The 27,643-nt window shown below is 28.6% G+C and overlaps 1 protein-coding gene across 1 annotated transcript in view; it reads left to right on the forward strand.

Moving 5' to 3' along the window:
- LOC142330047 (dopaminechrome tautomerase-like) overlaps nucleotides 1-27,582 on the forward strand; it is a 203,340-nt gene extending 175,758 nt beyond the window's left edge. The window contains exons 3-6 of the mRNA XM_075375072.1: nucleotides 5,268-5,483; nucleotides 10,123-10,359; nucleotides 16,171-16,475; nucleotides 24,408-27,582. Of these exons, the coding sequence (XP_075231187.1) occupies nucleotides 5,268-5,483; nucleotides 10,123-10,359; nucleotides 16,171-16,475; nucleotides 24,408-24,612 (963 nt within the window). The 3' untranslated portion in view covers nucleotides 24,613-27,582. The remainder of the gene's footprint in view (nucleotides 1-5,267; nucleotides 5,484-10,122; nucleotides 10,360-16,170; nucleotides 16,476-24,407) is intronic.
- The last annotated feature ends 61 nt before the right edge of the window (nucleotides 27,583-27,643 follow it).

The following is a 27,643-nucleotide window of genomic DNA, read 5'->3' on the forward strand; positions in this document are numbered from 1 at the left end:
TATTAATTATTATTATAAACTACCTCTTAAGAATTAAATAAAACTTTAAAAGATTCTCGGGCAGTTTCAGCTATTTATTCAAATTTATTTAAATTATTCTAACAAAATAAGACATAAGTGTTATATTTTACTCATTTCTTTATTATTTTACACATCTGATGATGGGATGAATAGCCGAAAGAGCTCGAGATTATTCAGGGCCAGATGGAAGTACATTATATATTGCAGTAAAAACAATTTTATATAATATATGAAATAACACGAATGAAGACAACTTATATTCATTATCTAAAGAATAAAATACGTATAGAACATAGCATCAGCCTAATTTTGTTTGAACTTTAACGAAAATAATAACATTTTATTTTTCATTATTACCTGAAATATTTTATTTAAATATAAATAAACGGATAATGTACTCTTAAAAACAAGAAAATATTTATACCAGCATACTTAATACATACACATCTGTAATCAACTATTGTATGTAACCTTGCTTTTTACCTGATCAGTGTAAAATAGATTATAATATATTGTTTAGGGCGTGGCCTTTAAATACACATATATATATATATATATATATATATATATATGTATGTGTGTGTGTGTGTGTATATATATATATATATATATATATATATATACCTCCAGGATGTAATAAATAATAACAAACCTAAAAATGTTTCCTTTCACTGACAATAATAATATAAAATAATGTGTGTGTATATAAAACCCACTTATTTAATCTATTATAAATTTATTAAAACTAAAAAACAGGCATTGCTTTGAAGTTTTTTTTTTTAATATAATGCACGCACTAAAAAAAACACGTAAGAATTGCATAACATAGCGACAGATATATTTGTTTAATAGAACATTAATATTTTTAAGTAATACCTTAACTTTACGTGTATATATAGATAAAAAAAGATTTTTAAAAAGTGAAGTGTTCACATAAATTAAGTATTTCAATTTTAATAATGACCTCAATATTGACATAATAATTTAATTTTTAATTTCATAGTTTGACAAGTTTCACGTTATGAAACGGTAAATAAATTTTTAATATTAAACATTCTAAAACAATAAAATATATATGTATATAAATTTCATGAAGTATATTTCCAATATCACTACTGTACTTTTTAAAACAAAGTATTTATCATTTTAGAAAGTAAATAAAAATCAAAACGTGGAAAACTTAACTGTAATGACTAGTTAATAAGAAATTAAATAAATAAATCCTGAAAATATCTTCCAGCTGCATTTAACTTCCCGTTATAGGGAAAAACTACTGCAAAGCTGGTCTGATTTTTATAAAAATTTAATATCACTGATGCTCAAAATACACAATCACCATACAAATGATAATTTGTTCATCTATTAGAGAGAAATTTCAATTACTATTCCTTAGGTGTATATTATGCAAATCGTTCAGCGTGTGAACGAATAACAAAATCTATAGCCCAATGAGATGAGGATGATATTTATGACTTGTGTTGTACATAATCATGCCGATCATTCCTGAGATGTGTAGTTAATTGAACTCCAATCACCTCTAATAGTATTCTCTTCGATTCTCAGTTTTTAAGAATAATTTATATAGATTCAATAATTAGTTTCTGGGTAAAATTGAAAATAATAAATAAATCTATTTATTTTTTTTTCATTGAATTTATAAATTTTTTGACACAGATAAAGTTTTTTTATACATTCTAATTCTCACATAATCCTTTTTTCGTGTAAGTTCTTTACATTCTTCTGTCAGTTAGAGTATATGAAATTTATATACTTAAGTAACTTGTAAACACATTTCCAATTTCATTTTAATAAGGCATAACTCTGCGTTGACATGCATATATATTTATAGGTTGAGTAATAATACATGCCCTTATTTGTATAACTAGTAAAATTTACTCAATATTTCATTAAAGTTTAACACTAATATAACCTTGTGAAATTAAACTTGTTTAAGAGCTTAGGGCGTAGAATAATATACAAATATTATCATAGATAAAAGGTATGATTTGACTATTAACTATTGTTTGCTGTTGAGTGCAACACGCCCACCGTAATATCTATTAGCGAGTTTCTATAGGTGCGTATGTGTGTACACATGAAAGCATGAGCAGTCAAACTGTTTTACATTTAAATAAAACGATTCAGGTCGTCAACAAGAGCGATTACTTTGAACAAGCACAGACAAGGTCTTAATAAATGACCTGATTAATTATAACAGAAGTCTTTCAAGAAAAAAATTATAAAATTAGTCAATAAAAATTCGATCTATTTCTATTTTTTTTTCCTTAGCTTTGTCTCAGACTCACAAAGTAGAATATAATGTACAAAAGTATTCCTATTTAAAAAAATGATACTTCCACATTTTCTAATTATTATTTTATTCCTAATGTTTACGTTGCAATGTTTTCAATTAGTAAACAATAAGCACTTTTATACGGATTTGAATAGTATATCGTGGATACCGGTGTTCTTTGGTGGTTGGGTTTCAATTAACCACACACCTCAGGAACGGTCGAACTGAGACTGTACAAGACTACACTCCATTTACATTCATACATAACATCCTCATTCATCCTCTGAAGTAATACCTAACGGTAATTCCCGGAGGCTAAACAGGAAAAAGAATGAAAAGTGAACAATAAGCAATCCTTTCATGGCCCAGTGAGTTGAGGATGATATGTATGACATGAAAATGAAGTGTAGTCGTGTAGAGTCTCAGGCCGACCATTCCTGAGATATGTGGGTAATTGAACCCCAACCACCAAAATACACCGGTATTCTTTGTTTAGTACTCAATTCCGTATAAAAATAACTTATATTTACTAGGATTTGAACTTCAGAAAATTCAACTTCGAAAATTAGCTGTTAAATGATCGTTTTGTGAGGACAATTTACCACTAGATCAATCCTGTAGCTACAGAGGTATTAAGCAAAAAATCTAACACAAAAACACACATGAAAGTGAGTCGAACACTAGTTTTTTCTTCCATTTTTTCACTCGGAAGGTCCTCAAAACGTCGAGAAATGAAAAAAAAAATGTCGGGTAACGTAAATTTTAACACATTACAAAATAACTTTTCTTATTATGCTATATGAGAAAGAAAAAAGCAAACGAAGTGCATGAAATAGATTTATTTAAATTAATATTTCGAAATATTTAAAAAATTTCAGGCAAAATTATTTTAAACTCACCTTCGTATATATCAGAAATTAAAGATTATAATAAAATGACTCGTGTATTAAGATGTTGAAGGTGTTAATGAATCGGGCAAAGGATGGGATAATTTCCTTACAAATCCATGTCTATCATTTCAAAATCAATCCATTAGTTTTAAAAGCTTCTCCCACATAAATAACTGTTATTAGCGTGAGTAAGCTCGTTTGAAGACGTTTAAAACATTTATTGGACAATTTTTTTTTTAAATGTTACTTCTCTCTTTATCCCTCTTCCATATCGTGGTAATATAAAAAAAAATATATAATTTAAATACTTCAATTTTTAATTTTTTGACATTATAATTCATAATTATAGATATAGAGTTAAAAAAGTAAGAAAACGCAGAAACCGGAGAAGTCTCAGGCCTTTGCTGGGAAGAGAGTAATTTGTTTTTAATTTTTATTCCAGTATATTTGTTTAAAAAATCATTCTATGATGTTTTATCGTTCTTAAATTATTTATAATAAAAAAAAACTATAACATAAATAAATAAATAAGAAAATTACTGAGGTTCAAAAGTTAATCATTTTTAATTTATCATTTCATGAATTACTGAATGTTAAACGCTACGGAACTGCCAAAAGCGTTCAACAATTATTTTTTATATACGAGTATTTAAAGATGTCCCATCTAAAATACTCTATTTTTATTTAACTATATACCAAAGTATTAAACATGTTGATATGAAACAAGAATTAAAGTCTCCCTTACCAAGTTAAAGAAAGAATGACATGATTGCAAATGTGCCCCACCAGTCACACGAAGAATATCCAGCCGATAGGCGATTTCTTGTCATGTTTATTGAAGCATTTCTGGTGTGATGGTTGAAATGTCATTCCGAACGCTCTCATGCAGCTCCTGGATGGTTTCTATTTATGTTTTATAAACTCTGTCTTTTTGACATAACCCCAGAAGAAGGTAAAATCCAGAAGGTTTATGTGTGACGATCTGGGTGGCCATGCAATTGAACCACCTCTTCCGGGAATCTTGATATGATGGAGCAGTTATCGTTCCACAAATTGAGCATACGCATCCTAATATCCTCTTCCATCAAGTTCGGGCTCCCTCGAACTGGTTCCTTGAGGTAAACGAAAGGCTAGATGAGTCGTTTCCTAGTAGGTGAATTGGAAGAGATGGTTCAATTCCCTGGTCGCCCAGATTGCCAAACATAACCCCTCTGGGCTTCTTCTGTAGTTTTGTTAAAGGTAGAGTGTATAACACATAAGTAGGAAACGTCCAGGAGCTGCGTCAGAGCGTTCGGAATGTCATTTCAACCATCACACCAGAAATGCTTCAACAAATACGGCAATAAATAGCCTATCGACTGGATATTCTTCGTGTGACTTTTGTGGGACACATATGAAAGTGATTTTTTTTATAATTTGATAAGACAGGCTTTAATTTAATTTTGTTTCATGTCGATATGTGTTATGTTTTGGGAAATATAGTTAAATAAAAATACGGCAATTTAAATGCAGCACTGTGTATAATAATATAATAAATTATCCTTTATATAAATAATAATTCTAATTTATCCAGAGATTTATTAAAATTTTATTTTAACCACTCGAATTTGTTAAAAACAGAATGATATTTAGAAAATATAGAAAATAATATGAGAAATAACTATTTAAACAGAAGTAAATTTGATTAAGAAAAACAATCTTTGTTTTTAGAATTCAATATTGTTAAATACAGGATAATATGAACGTGTTTTAAATCAGAATGGTGATGAAGATGTAGCAATATAAATACAGTTTTTTTTTTAATCAAAAGTGGAGTAAACAAAAATCGAATCCAGAATATCACTATTCATTGACCAACCCTACTGTAAAATGCTACGAAAACATCTCTGGTACAAGATATCATAAAATTCATCAAATAATGTAAAATAATGTAAATTTATATCATAAAACATATTAATAAAATCAATAAAAAATTTATTTTGTAATATTAAATAATATACTCTTAATATTTTAATCAATCTATTTATTTATTGTAAGTTTATTTAATTAATGATTTATTTTAGGCTTATCCTGGCTGGGATTGGCACATAGATGTCGCATCGGGACGTGCAAGAGAAGATGGTTATAACTGCTCTGGATTAATGTCAGTATTCAGAATAAGAGCAGATAGATGTAACAGATTATGGGTCTTAGACAGCGGTGTACTAGACAGTTTAGCAGATTTCTACGTGGCATGCCAACCTAAAATACTCATATTTGATATGCGTACCGACTTGTTAGTAAGTAATTTTTTTCTTAATTATTTAATTACGTATTTTTTTATGCGATTTATATTTGAAGGACAACAAATCAACGAGCCTACCAGTCGTGAAATATTACTATCAGAATTTCTGTAAAAAAACAAACAAGAAGTCATAGTATATTCTTGATGTAAGACAGATTATTTGTTAAAATAATTTTTTTTTGTATATAAAAAAGGTAGCAATTCGAATTAATAAATTAAAGATGTTAAGTAATACATTAGCTTTAAAAGAATGCAAAACCAAAAACCTTAACTTAAAATAAAAACAGCTTAAGCTGTTGGTAAACAAAAATTTGGAAATAGCTTACTCCAGAAATTTAAAAAAAAATTCAATGAAAGTTTTTCATACACCTATATTTGATAATTTCTCTCCTTTTTAAATCAGACTAGTTGTACTTCCCAAAATTGAATGAAAAAAAATCAATAAAACTTTTAAAAAAATGTGTTAATAAAGGTAAATTATTTTTTTTTAACTATTTTATATTATTTTAAATAAAGTACTAACTTATTTCTTCAGACATATTTAAAACTAAATTAATTTTTTTTTAAAAAAACATTTTTACTCTGTTGATGAGTCGTATTTCTATACACAGAGCGTTCGGAAAGTCGCTGTGCAGTATGCTTTATAATTTATTTGGTACATTCTGTTCTTTCGGCGTTAGGTTGTTTGCCGTGTGAGTTCGTTGGGCGTTACTCAGTAATAAACTGTCAGTAGGTGAGTTGTGACTGAACGTGCTTAGTTTTGTTTATCGGAATCAATAGTTGCGAGAAACGTAATGGTTCTTTCGGTAAAGGATCATATTTTTCTCGTTAAACACTTTCTCTTTCGTGAAGATGTCAAGTATCCTGAATTAGTGAAGCAAAGATACTCCAGTTCCTCACCGCATTGTAGTTTGAACTCTTATCGAAAGATTTCAGGTAATAGGCTCAGTTGAAGAAGCTGACCGAAATGGAAGATCACCTAAATTAAACGCACCGAAGTTGCTTGATGTTTCGGATGCTACGGGGGAAAATCCATCAAAGGCGTAACTTAGCACAGTAGCAAGATATTGTACTTGCTACCGCAAATAAGGCTGTAAGAACTGAAAATTTTCCCTACAAAGTAATGTGTTCAAGAACTGAAACTACAGATCGTGCCAAAAGACTACGGTTTAAATGTTTTATTGACAAAAATTCCGTAGGTATATTCGACATTACTTTTTTTACAGTTGAAACGTAGTTTCATCCGGCAGGGTATATTACTTCACAAAATACACGACTGTGGTCGACAACATTTTTTTTTTTTTTAATCTCCGGGACCACCGTTAGGTATTGCTTCAGAGCATGAGATGAATGATAAGTAGCGTGTGAAAAATGCTGGAGAGGTTCCGGCAGACCTTTCCACCTCCTCGCGTCGTTATTGAAAATGAAAATGGAGATTAATTGTTGTAAAAATAAATGTTGTGTTGTTTTAAATAAATTATAAAAACTGCGCCACGCTTTTATTTAACTAAATATTTTCGTTACTTTTAATTTAAAAATTTAATGATTATTACATTTATTTATTGGTTATTTATTAGATATTTATATAATTTATTTTTTACTTTTCAGTGCATTTTTATATTTGTTAATACATTATATTTCTTTGTTTAAAATTCTCATTTGATTTAATTCTTATTTTTTTACTTTTTAGAGGGTTTTTCTAATTTGTTTCCTTTTTTTTTAATGTTAACATTAATATTAGTTAAATAAAAGCTTTTTAAAAGAATAATTTTTTATATGTAATCAAATATATTTTTATAATATTTTTTTTTATATTACTGTAACGGTAAATATCTTTTACAAGGCCATATTATTTTTCATATTAATAACACCAAAAAGGAAAAAAAACGTATAATTACATACAGCGTGTAAAAAACCCCAAGTAACTGGTTATTCATTTTCGGATACTACGTTTCAAAATGAACAAATAATATTTTATGAAAAGGTTGTGACTTTATCTTTGTTTTCCTTCTGTCTATTACTTTATGTTTATTTAAAGAAAAACTTATAACTTAGGATAAACTTGAGGAATCATTTTAATATTTTGTGTACGTGGTTTTTTTTCTTTCCGTAGGGGGAGGAAAAAGCTCTGCTTCCTCAACAAAAAAAAGAGGCCCGCACTGACGGCAGTGTGGGCTCTCACCCGCTAAAAAACTTCCCCTCCTATCATGCAGGGGCCGGAACTAAGCCAAATGGTATGTAAAGCCCCTGCATGATCACTTAGGCACTCTACTATCCGAATCCGTATGACCGGAAGGCGTCCCCAGGGGGTGATCGTCGAGCGACGACTCCGAGGAGCCCCCGCCGCCCACCGCCAGAAGTTGGCCTTCCTTGATTACCTGTCATCGAACTCCAAATCGCTATAGATCCAATAGATCGTCGCCTCTATTTATTGGCCTTCTCTCCTATCATTGATGTCATCGTAGTCGAGACACATTCCCATTTCTTTTTCCACACCCTGATTCTCGAGCACTACTCTTAGGGCAAGAAACCACCACATGCTCTGCTGTATCCAGTCCGCCGCAATCGTGACAGCGACTTGTATGGCATCTACCCATCCTGTAGAGATAGTCCTGAAAACATCCATATCCAGACAGGAACTGGGTGAATTCGTAGCCTGTGTTACCATGCTTTCGCTCCAGCCAGTTCCTGACGTCGCTTATGAGCCCATAGGTCCACCTCCCTTTGTCCGAATCTCGCCATCTGTCACGCCAAGCCATGTAGAGACCGTCAGTTACTGCCTTTCTGTCCCGTTCATTCACTATTGAAACTCTCATTTGCGCTTGTTGTCTATGGGCGGTACTCCAGCTATAACCGATGCCGCCTCGGCGCTGATCGTACGATACCCTGCGATGATACGTATGTTTATCCTACGTTGATGCATAACCAAACGCCTCACGTTCCTGGCCTTCGATAACGCTCCCAGCCATACAGGAATACCACCGAAGAGTGCACACTGGCCAACCAGTGTGCATTCTCCTCTTACCCGTCTGAGGACCACCCTTATTCCTCATCATGCTGCTGGGCGCCTTCATCACATTTTTTGTGTACATGGTTGCACCAACTCTCAGAAATAAATAAAAATCTACAGTGTAAAGAGTACATAAATTCCACAAAGGCGGCCACGTTTTTTTTTTGTCTTTTATATTTCAATTTATCAAAATACGTTTCCTTAATTAAAATGTTAAGCCTTGGTTGGGTGTATAAATATATATATTTCAAAACAGAGCATTTAACGTCAAGTGTCAAGAGAAAAAAATCATAAGTTTTTGCAAATCTAAATATTAAAATAATATAAATACAAGTAATTAAAAAAATTATTAAAATAAAATGTTATAATTACCATTAATTATAGCATTAATTAAAATTATAATTTGACGCTTAATTAAGTTTAAACACTGTAGAATTATTACTTTTTTTTTTAAGTCTTTGTAGATGATAAAATGTCTTAATGAGATTAATATGATCAAAAATCAGTAACCTGTAGCATGTAATTTCGGTTTTTAATAACTTTTAATTCTTATGGAATGCCAAGAAACATTTCCACACAGAAATTTTTATAATCATAAATTAAGTTAAATAATTTGTTATCGTAACTCATAATAAATGATACAAGAAATTTTAATCACAAATTACGACTGGCAGGTCACCCAGAGAGTAAAAACACATCTAAAATATAAACTTAACGAAAAACTTGATTATGCCTAAACTTTACACGAACCAAAACACATTAAAATGCATCACTTCGGAAAAACTTAACATATACAATATTAGATATTGTATTTATAAAAGCTTATTTAAATGTAAACAGAATTTATTTCGCACTAAAGAAAACATCCAATTACGTGAAAATTCAATCCAATTTTTCAGTTATAGAACTGAAGTAGAGACAAAATTAATTTCCGCTGTCAAGTTGATTGTTTTAAATTTATATTAATTAATCGTGTATATAATTGTGTTATTAATTAACTCTGTATGTATATACATATAAAATTCCTAAGGTATATTCAATTTAATTATCTCAATTAATTGGAAAACTTTTTTATCATTAAAGCTCTGTTGCTTTCATCAAATTTCATTCCGGTAATTATATTTTTATTCACATTTACGGATACTTGGAAATACCAAGAAATTAAAATATTTGATTTAATTTAAAAAAAGAACATTTTCATGAATAAAAAACGGCCCTGTTTTATTACGTATTTTATTCGCCCAGTTTTTAATATTATTATCATTAGATGACCAGGAATCACCCTAAATGGATCGTCGAATAGATTATTACTAATTTTATTTGTTTGAAAAATATTCGTAATTTATATTGTGTCCTCCATTAATCTTTGAATATAGTCTTTGAATATTTATGTGTTATTAACTGAAAGTATAAGAAATTTATTAACTTTTCTTCTTGTCACTTAAAAAAAAAAAAAATCATTTCGTCTACTACTATTAACTCCTAACCGGTCAGTTATGATTAAGTATACTATAAGAACAATGAATTCTGAAATACACAATCGATTCCTTCAAAGTTAATTTTTTCTAATTATTGTTTAAAATTATCCTTATTATAAATAATAATTTATATATTTTATTTTTAGATTCGAAGTATAACATTTCCACAAGAAGTTTTACGAAGAAATTCACTTTTAACTAATTTTGTAATCGATGATCAAAATGACGATGGTGCAGGAGGTTACGGTGGTTGTGATAATGCTTTCGTTTACATAGCAGATACAGTAACTCCTGGTTTAGTTGTGTACGATTCAAGACGTGATTCTGCTTGGCGTATAAGTCATCCACTAATGTTTCCAGATCCAGATCATGGTACTTATACCGTAAGTATTTAATTTTTTATGAGTCATTAATTATAATTCATTTTAGTGTTGTATGAAATAACTACACATAATAAATGAATAGATTACGTTTTTTTTTTTTGTTTTTTTATTGTTATTATTATTACTATAACCTCACGTTATATAATTACGCAAGTATTATTTTTTTATGTTGGGTGCATATAATTTAATTAGATTACTACAACAAAACAATAAAAATAGAATTCCATTTGATAAACCAATGTATAATTAAAAGTTAATTAACGCAGTGTGAATATTTTTTGAACTAACTCATATTAATTTCATTTCAACGGTTAGAAATGTAATTACATACCAGTTATATTGATTGTATTTACAATATTCCTTTAGAAATGGTTATTACATTCAATACTGTTAAATTACATCTCTTAATTTACTACTGGAACGAAAACGGATTCCTATAATTTTTAAAGGGCACAATTGCATATTAAATAACAATTCCTAACTAGTTACATTTAGAAATACAAAACGTGAAATATCATAGTTCAATGTATAATTTTGAATATAACTGATAAATAATAGATTAGGTTATCAAATTTCAGTAAAATAACATTATAGGTATATAACTTTGTAATAACAAATGTTATGTGTTTTATATATGTATATATACACTCGTAAGTAATGTTATTTTATTTGATAACTGAATAAAATTTGATAACTGAAGTCGACTTTTAACATATATATTTTTTTGTAATCTCTTGTTTAAAAGAAAATTGTATTCGATTAAAAAAAAATTTGATGTGTACACCATACGATTTTATTGTACGCCTATTAAATTACATATATACATTTTTTTAAATTAAAAAGTGCAACGAATTTTATTTCATTAAATAACTTCTGATATTTATTCATTTTATTATTATTATTATTATTGAATTATTATTTATTGTAAAATTTGTTTTACAATCAGAAGTTAATAATTATTAATAAATCAATATATTTTTTAAAAAAAATTAAAAAAAGAAAAGGATATGGAAGTCGGATTTGAACTGATGTGGTTCCTCTTGTAAGATCCAAATATTTCATTAATTAATATTCTATTTGGCTATAACTGTGGAACCAATGAAAATAAGTATCACTTATGAAATATCGTTGAAAAGCTCTCAATGAGGGCTTATTACTACAGCTAAGAAAAAATCCAAAATCCGAATTTTTGGATTTTGATTTTTTTTTGAACACTTTTGGTCCGGTTGAATTGCAATCAATATTGGAGGTGTACAACTATATGTTACAACAGTCCTACATCAAAAATTTAAACATCCTACGGTTAATCGTTTTTGAGTTATGCGAGATACATAAGCAACTGTATGTACAGATGTCACGCCGAAACTAGCCAAAATGGATTCAGGGATGGTCAAAATTGATATTTCCGTTCAAATCTGAAAACCGAAATTTTTCGCTATCATAATACTTCCTTTACTTCGTACAAGGAAGTAAAAACATAATCTCAGGGATTTTTTTAATTTAAAAATTAAATATATTATTGTTTTAAAACAGTTTTTAATATTTTTATAAATTAATTTCAAAAATATTTTTGTTTCTGTTTTTTTCAAAAATTTCAATATTTATTCTACTTATATACATAACTTTGTAATGTTATTTTGGTACTTAAAACAAAGTATTTAAAAACAAAGTAGTTAATCGGATTTCGGTGGAAAACGGGCCGATATAGAGTTTAACATAGATTCAAAACAGTCTCTTTATTAATTTTAATAAATGGTTATTTATATTTATTTATTTTATAAATATAATTTAACCAAACTTAACCTACGCTCGCTATCCTTGACTAATTAACAGGAGTGTTTTGATTATTTAAATAATAAATAATTACAATAATTACTGAATTTATTAAATAAATACTCAAAAAATTACGGTGTTACTTAGTCAAGGTTAGCGAGCGAAGCGAGCGTAGGTTAAATTTGATTAAATTATATTTATAAAATAAATAAATATAAATAACCATTTATTAAAATTAATAAAGAGACTGTTCATTTTCCACCGAAATCCGATTGACTACTTTGTTTTTAAATAAAGCTGTAGCTGCGGTAGCGTTAATACGTAAGTACCATTATTTTATTTGATAACTGAAGCCGATTTTTAATATATATATTTATTTTTTGTAATGCCTTATTTTTAAAAGGAAATCTGTATTCCATAAAAAATATATATATAATTTCCGGGTTTTTACTCAATAACGATTAACCGTACGATGTTGAAATTTTGGATTTAGGACTGTTGTAACATATGGTTGCAAAATCCGTCTGTTGCAAAATCAAAAAAAAAATTGATTTTGGACTTCTTCTTAAATGCTGTAATAAGCCCTTACTGAGCTTTTCAGTGATGTCATAAGTGGTACTTATTTTCATTGAGTTATAGCCAAATAAAAAGTTTTAATTAATGAAATTTGAAGGAAGGGGAAGGCACATCGGTTCGAATCAGACTTCATCTCTTTTTTTTAACTTTTTTTTTTAATTTAAATTTATTGATTTATTAATGATTATTAACCTCCGATTGTAAAAAAAATAATTACGATAAATAATAATTCAACAATAATAATTAAAAAAAATATGAAAAAATATCAGAAGTTATCAATGAAATAAAATTTTATGTACTTCTCATTTAAAAATATGTGTATGTAATTTAATAGGCGTACAAGGAAGTTATGTGTTCCCCACATCAGATTCTTTCACTTAAAAATTAGACAGATTCTCCGCTTTAAAACCATTTTTTTAAACAATTAATTTCAAAATAAATTTTTTGTTTAGTTTTTTTCCAGTAATTTCAAATCTTGAAAATTTGTATGCTTTATCAACTAAAACTAAGTTTATATTTCATATCCACAGTTTTTGGATAAAGATAATTATATTTAGAAAATGGGTTTTCTTGAACCTTTTATTTAATAATTTCATAACCTTCAGAAAGTTATAGAATTTTTAATATTAAAATAACATATTTTGACAGTTGAGATATGTCATCAAGCATCATCGAACCCCAAACGAGTCTCCTCTGAGAAATCATCAAACAAATCTCATTTATTCCTTAATTAAGGAATTTTCCGAGGTTATTAATCACAGGAAAATCATTTTGAAAGACCGTCGATGCTTTATATCAATTGTGCGCCAATCCGAGCAGAAAAAAAAAATCAGCCCGATCTGTCCAGTAGAACATCTGGACGGCTAGAAATAAGTTTTGAACACGCATTTTATCTATGGTAGGTAAGGAAAGAGAAAAGCAAGGGGGTTGGAGGTGAGATGTGTTGTAAATGGAATAAGTGTTTGGCTAATTTTTAAAAATATACCTTGTAAATCAGCACGGTTCATTTAGGTTTTTAGCCGATTTTTAGCATCTCGGCCTTTCAATTGGAGGCTCCGGGTTCAAATCCCGGTCAGGCATGGCATTTTTCATACGCCACAAAACTCCATTTCTATGTCCCATGCACAAGCCTCAAGCTTATGAAGAGATATCAAAAAATAATAAATAAATTTGTAATAACAATGCTGTGGAGCAACAAGGGGCCACTAGTTTTAATTATAAATCTTCATAAATAATTACATTTATCAATTTTTTTTTTCTGGTTTTGAATGTATGACTCAATTGACTGATTTGATGCTATTTTCCTTTCCTTTCTGTTCTATACCAGTTTTTTAACCTCAACAAATTCAATGCACCCTACATCCTCCATTAACCTTCTATAAATTACAATTTTTGTCTTCCTCAACAGATCTTTACCTTCTACATATCCCCTCATCACCAAATTAACTAAATATGGATGTTTTAATACATGATCCACCTAATTAGTTTACGTAACTAGCTTCGTGATTTTATTAGAACTTTTTCTCTTCACCTAATCGTCTTAAAATTTTTTTCATTTCGAATTATATCGACCCACATAATTTTCAACATTCTATTACACTCCAAAAAGTCTCTATTCTTTTCTTTCCTCTTTTTTCCAATTTTCTAAGTTCCCTTAATGTAAACAATTACATTCCACACAAATATTTTTAAAAGTTTCTTTAATTTCAATTTTGCGCATGAACTATACTAGTTATATATTTCAATTATAATGAATTAAAATTTAATTTTAATAATAACACAATAAAGATTTTATTGTATTCCATGTGAAAACTTTGTTGTATATTTTCCAGATTTTCTAACTTTTTTCTAAATAAATTATAATTTATTTAAACTTCTGCTTGCTTAAATAATTTCAGCTACAAAATTACAATAATAAAGAATCCAGCCTACTCCTCTCATATATAAGAAATGTGTAATTAATGAGGTAATATAAAACGTTTTTAGAAATATTTTGAAAAAGTTCAAAGAATTTTTTTAACTCTTTTAAGGTTTAAGTTGTTATGTTATCTGAATAAACATTATACCTTGAAATAATAATAAATAAGAATGTAATTTATATAAATAAAAATGTAAATGTTCATTTGTTCAAAATCTTAAATGTCCGAAAGCTCTTCACCGATTGCTTTGACATTTTGAAACGACGTTGCATTAGAATAAGCGCGTGTTTTTAAATAGGTACTATTTATATACCTAAGATGTCACATCTTTGACAGGTAAAATCATGCTTATTCTGAAAACCAGCCAACGCTATCTGTTGGACGTAAAAGCAACACACGCTATAGTAAATATTTTACGATTCCATTTCAATGTTTCCGATATGTGTGTCCCACAATAGACTAAAAATTTACTGAACCGATTTACGCGCGAGGAAAAAGGGAGAAAGGGAAAAATCGGAAAAGGGATAGAGAAAAAAATCGAAAAAGGTAAAAGGGAAGAAGGGGAAAATGGGAAAAAAGGGGAAAATGGGAAAAAGAAATGGAAAGGGAAAAGAAGATAAAAGAAAATAGGAAAAGGGGAACATGTTGAGGAAGGGAAAATAGGGAAAGAGAAATGGAGGAAGGAAAGGAAATGGGGAGGAAAGGGGGAAATGGTGGAAATGGAAGGGAATATGGTAAACATGAAAATGGGAAAAGGAAAACGGGAAAAGTAATATGGATAAAAGGAAATGGGGAAAGACAGAAAATTAAAAGTGGAAAGGGGGAAAATAAAGGAGGAAACAGAAAAGGGAAAGGTAAAATTTTGTGAAGTTCCGTAATGTTCATTTTGTTAATGTTTTATCAAACTTTAAATTGTGTTCATTTAATCTATATATATATACTCAAATCTAGCAATATTGAAGCATTGCCGGCTCTGCTAGTTATAAATAAAAAGCGAAAATCAATATAATAAAACAAAAAGGAACTTTGCGCTTCGACCACGTGCATATGAAACGAAGTACTTAATTTTAGAGAACCTTTTTTTGACTGATGAACAGAAGCTTACGAAGAAGCTTTCTGCGTGGAAATACGAAAATGGAAATATTTTTAGCGTATGAAAAATGTTATGCCTAATTGGGATTCGAACCCGGTAGCTCCAGATGAAAGGCCAAAAAGCTACTATTCCTCCACAGAGTTCGACGGAAATTAAAAATTTAATTATTAAACATGTTTAATTATAAATTTTAAATTATAACTATAAAACCTAACAGATCTACTTTAGATAATCAAAAACTATTTTTTTTACCCAAATCTTATGAAGACACCTAACTTATCCGGGTTTACGTCTCATCCTTAAGGTTTCTAAAGGAAATATGTTTAATTCTATTGAAATAGTTACAAAAATAAACATATACATTATCCTTAATATATTATTTCACCTATTTATTTATTAATAAATAAATATACGTAAATTTTATTATAAATCGATAAATAAATTTTACAGGTACAAGGAGAATCATTCACTCTTATGGACGGAATTATAGGACTTGCTCTTTCTCCACCAGGAGCTCCAAATCGCCGACTATACTTCCAACCTTTTGCATCTGATCGTTTGTTTTCCATACCGACATCAGCATTAAAAGCCGGACCGAATCCAGGGGATGATGCCGAATTACCGGTATCTTTAGTGGGACATAAAAGTTCTCAAGCGGCAGGTCTTACTGTTGATCCACGTGATGGATCGTTGATATTTGCTCCGGTATCAGAAACTGCTGTTGCAGCCTGGACACCTGGTTCTGCATCACACAGGTTAGTATAATTGTCAAGTTCGCTTTTTAAATTTTATTCTATTTTAAACTTTAAAAATATTTTAGCATTGTAAAAATTAGTTTTCTAAGATGATTATTTAAGGATTAAATCCGGTTAAGAATTTCTTCGCATTTATAATCAGATTATACAGTACTTACGTTACTTTTTAATAAATAAATAGATTATTTATTTATATAAATTCTCTAATTTTGATACAGTCATTATCTCCGTACTCGCCTTAATAGATCTTTCCAACAGACATTCCTTTACAATTATTAAAATGATCACTACATGTTCCCGGTTCATAACACCGTTTTCCGCCTTACAAATGACATATAGATTTAGGACATAAATTTATTCGGCTCAAATGGGCACCAAGACAGTCATGGCCATTTGCTACCTTGAACATGGCCACACATTTGCTTCTAGACTGTCATTTATAATAGTTACATACTCTACCAGCGAAGACCATCTGAAAATAAATTGATGAAACTTTATATACACGTTTTTCTTATTGTGTAAGTGCACAACAAGAAAGAAATTTTTGGAATTCCTACTATAAAGGGTTAAAATGAAGTAACAATGAACTTTACTATTTCTTTTAATCTCTCGGTGACAAATGAAGATATTTACTTTATATTTGGTGTGTATAATCTTCATCTGAATATCTAAAAATCAATTTCTAGATTTTTCGAAAATCGATCTCTAAAGGGGTAAAGAAAGATAAAAAAGATTTTGATAAATTATTGCAAATTTGTCCATTTCCAAGTATACTAACTAAACGAGACTCTTATTAGATTTGGGCTTACAAATACTCTTCAGATAAATATCCGAAAACCTTTTTCGGGTTTTTTGAATTTCGATTTTTTAAGGGATGCCAAGCTATACGGCGGAGCGGCTCAACCAACACAGCCACTGCCACTGTTACTGTACGTACAAAGCGACTGGCTGCACGTGCCTCCGGTTACTTGACTAAAAGACATAAAATAAAAGTAATTACAATATTTTTTTTTTTTTTTAAATGAGACGAAGTACGGTCATCAGTTGGTAGTGTTTATCGGGTAACGCTAAGAACCGGGTAAAATACATTTTGAACCAGTTAAAAACTAATATTTTTAGGATGTAGGCCGACTGTTTAGATACCCACAATCTTAGATCACTCAAAATTCTGTACTGACCGAACTGTTCTGAAGAAATTACAAAACACTGATAGTTTTCATACATTGAAAAGATTTTAATTTTTATTTCATTATTATTCTCACAAGCATGAGTTTAATGAACAAAGGGAAATCCAGGGAGCAGAGCTCCCAAGCTAGGCTAGACGGGAAACTGACTAACTAAACTTTAGCTGACCGGCTAAACATCCCCTGACTGTGGCGTGAAACACAAGTAACCATACAGCGCGAGCAAAGCCGCAACAGGGATCCTAGTACATCCACATATGTGTATAAAAATATATATACAGAGCGTTTTTAAAATATTGAGCTGGCTATACTTTTTCAGATTCTACTTGTAAAACTAAACAAAATATATCCTTAGTAAAATGGAAATTTCTCCTTCCTTCTTCCCTATATATATATATATATATATATAGGGAAGAAGGAAGGAGAAACATATATATATATATATATATATATATATATATATATGTTGTTCAACGATTTATTTAGACCATTTTTTTTATTTAATTTAACGTCGTTACATGTTGTAATAGCATAGATTTAAAGAGAGGCGGCTATAAATTCAACAAGACTTTGTGTTATTTTAAAAAACAAATAAAGAAAGAAATCACCACTATTATTTTGCCATCGCTAGTTAAATTTAACCAGGTAGGAATTAACAATTTATCCAACTGTGCTCAATTTCAATGTATTACACATTTAGTTAAAAAAAAATGCGACTAGAATGGAAGTAAAAATGAATTTACTGCAGAGTAGGAGTAAAAAGTATGGGAGGTACATCGTGCTGACGATTGCGTGGTCGAATAAGCGCATAATACCATTTAAACTACTTATGTACTCGTGATTTTCGAAATACTGCTTGTTAATGGAAAGATATTCTTTTTTCCAATAAAATCAAATAAACGTTGAAAAGAGAAGGATTACTAGAAATACAGTAATATACACGAAACATTTTGTAAAATCTGTTAAACGAATTATTTTAATTACATTGTTGTACTGTAATATAAATTCTACGCAATGTAAAAATAACAATGAATGAACTATGTCGTCATAATATAAAATACCATGCAAGTACAACATACTCGTATTACTGTTAAGAGAGGTCACTAAAGCAAACTGTATGATGTCATAATAAAATAACAGTTCTATATTAACCTGTTATTAAATGTTAAATATATTTCTCATTCTATATTTTCAATGATCGTATTATGAAACTATATAGATATCATACATAAATACAAAAAAAAAATACAAATACTTTATTATTAAGATCTATTTTAGTCCATAATTCACTCACACATTTTGTTTTTTTTTAAACAGAATAAGTGCCTTTTCCGCTACATTTTATTAAAACCATTCATGCCGTGTAAAAAAAAAATAGTATTGTTTAACATTGTTATAAATCACTGTTCAATTCTTCATTATTTCATTGTTACATTCAAACAATGTTAATAAATAGTAACCATGAGAACGACGTTACGGTCAATAAATCCAATAGTAATATTTTACAGGCCTATATGAGTTATTATTTATTGCACAAAACAAAATTACGTTTTCATTTATAAATTATTTATAAAAGAACACAACTAAAATGTTACATAAAAAAAATGTTACATTTTATTATACAACTGCATCATCAAAACATTTAGCTATTATTTAAGTATGAGATACATTATCTTAAACGGGAAATATTAATTATGTCTTAAAAAATGAATTTTTAGAAGCCTTTTTAATATTTACGTTTGGAATTGATGCAGTCAAACGTTCTAATTTATTTATTTATTTATTTATTTATAGAGCAACAAAACGCTTACGCCCACTTACAGATACAGATAGATAACAATGAATTTTTTTGCTTGCGAAAAATGCTGTATCTGACCGGGGGACCTCTGGATGAAAGGCCAACACGCTACTACTTCGCCACTAAGATCGGTGGACTACAATCCTTTATTGGCGGACTGCGTCCTTGAGATCTCTAATGATAGCGCTTAAAATGCATTAAAATATTATAATATCTTTCCTCTTTAGTAAAATTTTCTTTCTCTAGTACCGTACAGGTGCATTTTTTTTTTAAACTGATCGCATTTTTTAAAACACGATAGAGTTATCATTCTTTACCGTTAAATATTGCTTCAGAGAATGAGATGGATGACAATTTTTGTACCGTGTGAAACTACCACGCCTGACCGGGGATTCGAACCCGGAACCTCCGGATGAAAGGCCGAGACGCTAACACTCGCGCCACAGTGGCCGGCAATAGAGTTATTCAAGAAGAATTTAGCAGATATATCTTCTTTTAAAACTTTATCGAATTTAAGAATTTATTTTTTTTAAATTAATAAATTTTATCGAATGGCATTCGATTTCGAAATTCTTTTATAAAAATTATTAGTTTTATCTGAATTTTTTTTCATCTTTCCTCTAAAGGTAAAATTTTTGATATTAAAATCCTTTTAATGCGTTAAAAATAACAATTATATGTAGTAGTCGCTGGATCTCTTTTACGGCAGTAACTGGACCATCGTTTTTTAACTAAAAAACTCATATCTTAGGATTTTTCAATCATTGGTTAATGGCTTTCTGCGGTTATATATATATTTATGGATTCAATATTTTAATTTATTATTCTTACCAGTTAAGTACAAACTAAAAAAAAATAAAAAATAATAGCAGTATCCAACTTTGTTAAATCTTCCAAAATAAAAATAACTTGCACATACGTATTAGATGAAATATTTTTCCAATCATACCTATAGCAATAGAGAAATTAGATTTAACTCCAGTATTTCCATATTCAACCAATGAAAACTTTCTCGAACTTCTACATTAGTAAAACCCGCACTTATTTTTCTTGGTACTTAATTTTACTCATTTTTCTCAATCAAAACTGATTTGTAGTACAAATCCAGAGTTTTTGTTTGTGTGATAATCAGTTCGAAGGTTATTTTATCCTACCAAGTTTACTGTGCTAATATTTATAAATAAAAATAGGTAGTTCTTTTTTCACTCAGAACTACAAATCTTTATGTACCACAACTTAAAATTAATTGTGAAATATCAGCAGAATTAGCCACAGTAATACCACGGTTATTATAAACATCGAAGTTAAGTAATATCGAATGAGACTTTTAATGTACTGCTGACCATTCATGTATCACGTATTCATGTATCACGTAAAAAAGTGATACGTTAGTAAAAATCCCACTACTGTTCCTGACTAAGCCTAGAAAATTTTGGGGAAAAATGACACTAGAAAAAGATCCCTCCTCGCAAAAAAAACTACGTATTACTACATATAATATGATATTAATGAAAACAGAAGCACATTCCCATTTAGTAATTAAAATATTCATCTTTTTATCATAAAATTTAAATCCATCTAAAAGTAAGTTAAAAAGAAAAACCTCACAGAAAATTTACTTTTCAGGAAGTTGCGAATTTCAAGGAGAAGAACATTATATAATCATTTTCTTTACTCTGACTAAGCGTATTATGAAATGACAAACAAAAAAAATAATAATAAATAAATAAAATAAAAAATTACATATGGTAGTCCTGTGAAATTTGTTTGTTACCGTTAACAAAAGCCATCTATGCTGCGTGTAATGAAAAAAAAACCTTTATTTAGATGTGTTTGATCAGAATTCACGTTATATATAACAATGAAGATATTTGAATAAATTCACAATTCATCTCGATAATTATTTTGAACCTACCACTTTTTCCAAAGCAGCTACAAGCAGCTTTTTCTCAAAAAAAACAATAAAAACGCGCATTTTTATTTTTATGTAACAATAAACAAATAACATTTTTACCGAAAAAGGACCAATTTTCCATATTAACAATCAATCTTGGAGTAGTTTTTTATGTTTTTTTTCATTTTTACTAGGGTTCAAATAGAGAGATAGAAGAATGATTGCTAACATTTACAGGAACCAAACAGCAACAGTAATAATTGAAGAACATAAGTAAGAAGCCGTAATAAAAAAGGGAGTCCGACAAGGATGTTCCCTATCCCCGTTACTTTTTAATCTTAACATAGAACTAGCAGTTAATGACGTTAAAGAACAATTTAGATCCGGAGTAACAGTACAAGGTGAAAAGATAAAAAAGCTAAGATTTGCTGATGATATAGTAATTCTAGCTGAGAGTAAAAAAGATTTAGAAGGAACAATGAACGGCATGGATAAAGTCCTACGCAAGATCTTCCGCATGAAAATAAACAAGAACAAAACGAAAGTAATGAAATGTAGTAGAAATAACGAAGATGGACCACTGAATATAAAAATAGGAAGAGAAAAGATTATGGAGGTAGAAGAATTTTGTTATTTGGGCAGTAGAATTATTAAAAATGGACGAAGCAGGAGCGATATAAAATGCCGAATAGCACAGGCGAAACGAGCTTTTACATCAAAAATTAATTTAAATGTCAGGAAAAGATTTTTGAAAGTATATGTTTGGAGCGTCGCTTTATATGGAAGTGAAACTTGGACGATCGGAGTACCTGAGAAGAAAATATTAGAAGTGGTGCTATAGCAGAATGTTAAAAATCAGATGGATGGATAAAGTGACAAATGAAGAGGTGTTGCGGCAAATAGATGAAGAAAGAGGCATTTGGAAAAATATAGTTAAAAGAAGAGACAGACTTACAGGCCACATATTAAGGCATCCTGGAATAGTTGTCTTAATATTGGAGGGACAGGTAGAAGGAAGAAATTGTGCAGCCAGGCAACGTTTGAAATATGTAAAACAAATTGTAAGGGATGTAGGATGTAGGGTGTATACTTAAATGAAAAAGATTAGCACTAGATAGGGAATATTGGAGAGCTGCATCAAACCAGTCAAATGACTGAAGACAAAAAAAAAATTTCTACTCGTCGATTTTATTCAAACATGGGTCTTCCAAATGTACCTAAGAGAGGTACAATAAAAGTATTATTGCTTATAATTTTATAAATATAGATTATATTAATATATGATTTGGTGGTAAGGGGTTGAAAAAAAATGTTTTCCAATATAAAAGTTGTAGATCATGCAAAAATTTACAACTTTTGTAGAAGTCACATCTCAATATAACCTCAAAATTTACGAGAAAAACGCGAAAAATCTTTCTTTTTTTTCGTCTTATTTTACATTTCCGCCAAAATAATTTAATTTTGACGAAACTTAGTGAAAGTATACCTTTCTTTGTCTTAAATAACCACAAATTTTTTTGACGTCAACTTTCGCCAGAAATCACAATAATACCATTTTTCACTCCTTTTCAATTCCCAAATCAACCCTCCAAACACCTCCGCTCACGCATTTATTTTTTTTACGTTTATTACCATTTTTTTTTTCACGCCCCTTTACCATTTCCACTTGTAAAAAGTTCAGATAACAATTTTTTCCCCTCTAAATTAATTATTTCGGTCGGTCTATTATATCGGTTTAAAATAATAAACATGTAACAATCATCGACTAAAATTTTGCTGAAATAATCAAAACTAATGCGATAAATTCTTTACCAAACAGAAATTTCATTTTTTATTAATTATATTTGATTTTTTGGTCTCAAATACAACCTACACAAAAGATTCATAGTAAATTCGGCAATTTAACTTACTAACGGTCCAAATTAAAGTTTTCCAATTAATTTTTATACCTTTTCTAAATTTAAAATAAAGATTTTAAATTATATTTTATTTGTATATACATTTATTTATCTGAATGTAACTGTATTTATGAATTGCTTCCTCAACATCGCTGTATATTGTAGCGGCAGTCTGTGTTATGCTGTAACATCAACTACAGAAATCTAAACAGATACGTCATAAAATATTTTGTTATTTCTAACGATCGGTTCTATTCTGTAAGCTATCTTTATATAAGATTACTATTTCTCCCAACTATCGAATTACACTTGCTAATAGCCAATCTAATGATTAGGAGTTTTCCAAATCCCTTCTTGGAATTTAGCACCTTTATGAACATGTGGAATATTTTACTAAAATGCACATTAGTAATTACCATACGTTAACTGCCCATCAATAAACACATCGGAAGTTAACTCTATAGTATTGCCTGTAATACGAGTATGTGGTTTAGTAAATAAGCATACATATCATTATTATGCTCTTATAATGTGTGATACTTTCCGGTACCATAAATAAATAAATAATTTTTAATTATTAATTATAAATATCATATTTGCGATAAGATTACTAAATTTGCGAGAAAAGTTATTTAAACTATTTCTTTGACTATTTTTCTACGATTTTAACATTAAAAAGTTTTAAAATGTTAAGAAATGTCTATAACACGATTTAAACTATTATTGAAATTTAATAAATTTTAATTTAATGAATAAGGGACAATAATCTACTTCGGTTCAATTGGCCTACGATAATTTGTTATGATAAATGTTACTATAGTTTAATAATGTATGCAAATTTTATTAGAGTAACCAAAAAATGACGTAACTTCCTTGTGAAGCGAATGTTAATATCCCGTGATGTGAGAACTGGCAAGTTATAAAAATTAAGAATCGTTATAAAAATTATTCAAGTATAATTGTGTTTTAGTACAGTCAGATCAATAACAAAATGAAACCATTACTTTAACTGTTGATAAACTCAAAATCTCGTACCATTATAGATATTTAAATTCAAATTATATTTTATTTACTATAATTATTTATTAATATTTTTATTTTTATATTGTTAAATAATATTTGTCTGATATTATATTTTACTGTTTGTTTTTTTTTCAGAGTTTTGGCGTACGATCCTGAAAGATTACAGTTCTTATTGGACATCAAATCAATCGACAGAGATGGTGGTACTTTATGGGCAATTTCAACCAAATTACAAAAATTTGTAAAGCAGTCAATAAATCCCAAGGAATATAATCTACGTGTTTTTAGAATTCTTCAACCACATGATTATCATAATAATTCTTTATTACTTTTTAAATAGAAAAATAAAAACAAAATTAAGAAATAAGAGTAGAATTAACAGCTGATTATGATTAGGTCTATAACAAATAAAAAATAAAAAAATATATTGACTTAAATCTTATTGATGAAATAATAATAATAATAAAATAAAAAAACCGAAAAGGAATTCTTTTATTCTATCAATACAAGGTTAACTTATACCACCGACCAAACACGACATGACTTTTAACTCCTCCCAAACGTAGTTGAAATAAAAATAAAAAACCTATCACCTTTCACTTGGCCTTTTAAAAAATTCTTGTTAATGTTATTGAATTTCGATAATATTTCATGAAATGCATATATCTGTTTACAAATTTAACAATGTTCGCGGTAGATCAAGTTGACAATTACTGATTTAGGATTAAATTAAAATACAAATAGATCATTTATTTGTACAATAATTTCATTTTCAAACCAATGAATAAAAATATAAATTATAAATCATATTAATTTCTTTTAAAAAAAGAACTAACAGATCCTTAGAAAATAGAACAATGAAAGATCGTTTTCGTAGCATTGTTATTATACACATCCTCAGTACGATAAGTCTACAAAATTATTACTATGACGATCAACACTATAGTAACATAGTGAGTTTTTTAAATGGAATTTTTTTTTTTTTTTAACAAATTAAAAGTTATAAAAGTTTGTGAAATGGATAAATCTTTAAAAATAAATTAATTTATGCTTAGAGTACATCTTTTTCTATTTTTTTTTTTTTTCTTCAGTCATTTGACTGGTTTTATGCAGCTCTCCAAGATTCCCTATCTAGTGCTAGTCGTTTCATTTTAGTATACCCCCTACATCCTACATCCCTAACAATTTGTTTTACATATTCCAAACGTTGCCTGGCTGCACAATTTTTTCCTTCTCCCTGTCCCTCCAATATTAAAACAACTATTCCAAGATGCCTAAATATGTGGCCTATAAGTCTGTCTCTTCTTTTAACTATATTTTTCCAAATGCTTCTTTCTTCATCAGTTTGCCAAAATACCTCCTCATTTGTCACTTTATCCAGCCATCTGATTTTTAACATTCTCCTGCAGCACTACATTTCAAAAGGTTCTAGTCTTTTGTTCTCAGGTACAAACGTTTTCTATTAGGGATCAGTTAACTGCTACTGAACATTTTACAGTTTCCTAATCTAAAGATAGGTGGTTTTAATTTATAGTAAAATAAAATAAATAAACAAATTGTTTTATTTGTAACAAGTAGTTACACTTCTAAATAATTCAGTTCTTCACTGAGACTTTTAATTTTAGTTTCTTAATAATATACATTTATCAGCTTAACCTCATCATATTCGTCTAAACTGCTGATTAAAATAAGATATATTTCTTGGAGAAAACCTTTTTTTATATACTAATTATTTTATTTTTGATCCTGGTTATTCCTACACAAGCAAATTTCTATTAATTTCTGTAACTTTCTGATAAAATATCTTTTAACTTAGTAAATCATTTTTCTTCATTTTTTGCTTTAATTTAATTCTACTGATAACACCAGGTTGTGGTTGGAAATCTTCTCAAACTCTACTGACAATTATAGCCTGTTGCATATTTATTTACTTATTTCATAATCCCTTGAAAAAGCTCATTATTTTCTTGGGTCTTTCCTCTTCTTCTTCTTCTACGTTATGTATGTTTCTTCATCAAATACTTATACTTCAAATATATTTTATCCTAACAAAAACCATCACACTTTTGCGGTTCTATATGATGCATTTTTAAACTTCCTTTGGTGCTTATATTTCTCTTTTCATTCTTTTTGTTAAAAGAATAAACTAAACCATTTTACATTAATTTTTTACAGCAACCTTTGTGAAAAACTTATGTTTCTATTTCATTCATAACGGCTGGTCTTAAAAATAGTTAAAATATTTTTAATATTCGACCTAGGCAATATTCTTTTATTTAAAAAGATCACAAACATTTCTCTACTATTCAATCTGTTTGGATTCAATAAAGAATGTCATCTTTTAAACAATTATTTTTACTTTATTATAATAATAATAATTTTACTGTTTTTGTCCATACAACCATCGAGACAGCAGGCAGTAAAAGATTTTCCAGTCAATATATCTATATTGACTGGAAAATTTGTTATTTCCCTATATTCATCTTTATAGCTAATATATTTTAGTCATGTCGTTATTAATCTAACATGTTATTATTAATTCATTTTTATTTTAAAATTATTATTGTATATAGACCTAGTTTTATCTTATTTTTAATTCGGTTTGACTGTTTCTAGATAATCTGACATTTATCCTTAAATATTATTAAGAAGAAATTTTATTTGATACTGAAATCTGCAACAATCGTTAATGTTTATTTTTTTTTATTAAACAATCGTTATCTAGTTTTCACCTAAATTCCTAGATTAATGGAGATAAGTAAATGATTCAGCTACATTTATTTTATCGATAAATTATTTATATAAATATTCAAGTAATATTATACATGTATAATAGTCAATAACAATGAAAATCATTATTTATTTGACATATCGTTGAACTACATTTATCGATAAATTGTCTCATTGTCTGGAAACAGTCAATTCTGAAAATGTTCAATAATCACCATCAATTGCTTTTCCCATAATAATAAGGTTGAAAAACTTAATTTTCCTTTACTGGTATTTTCGTTTTCTCTTTTGACTATTTATGAAAGTTGATAGCTTTATTTATCCTAATGTTTATCAAAAAATTGTATTCATATTTAATTTTCCCATTAATTGATCAAATTTCTTCTTTACTGGTTTGTTTCTTCTTCTAAAATCTTAAAGAATCTTTAAAAGAGATCTGAATTCCACATTAATAGTCTTTACAAAATGTAATACTTTTCTTTGACTATACAAAATTTAAGAGTTATTTTCTTATTCTATCCATACATTTTCTCAAAATATTTTTAATTAAAAATAACTGGTAATAACAAATTATCAATAATTATAATCCTTTCACAATAATCAATTTAAAATAATATTTTATATAATATTTAAATAATTTT

The sequence above is a fragment of the Lycorma delicatula genome, chromosome 9 (genome assembly GCF_047948215.1).
Source record: "Lycorma delicatula isolate Av1 chromosome 9, ASM4794821v1, whole genome shotgun sequence".
In the NCBI taxonomy this organism is placed as follows: Eukaryota; Metazoa; Arthropoda; class Insecta; order Hemiptera; family Fulgoridae; genus Lycorma; species Lycorma delicatula.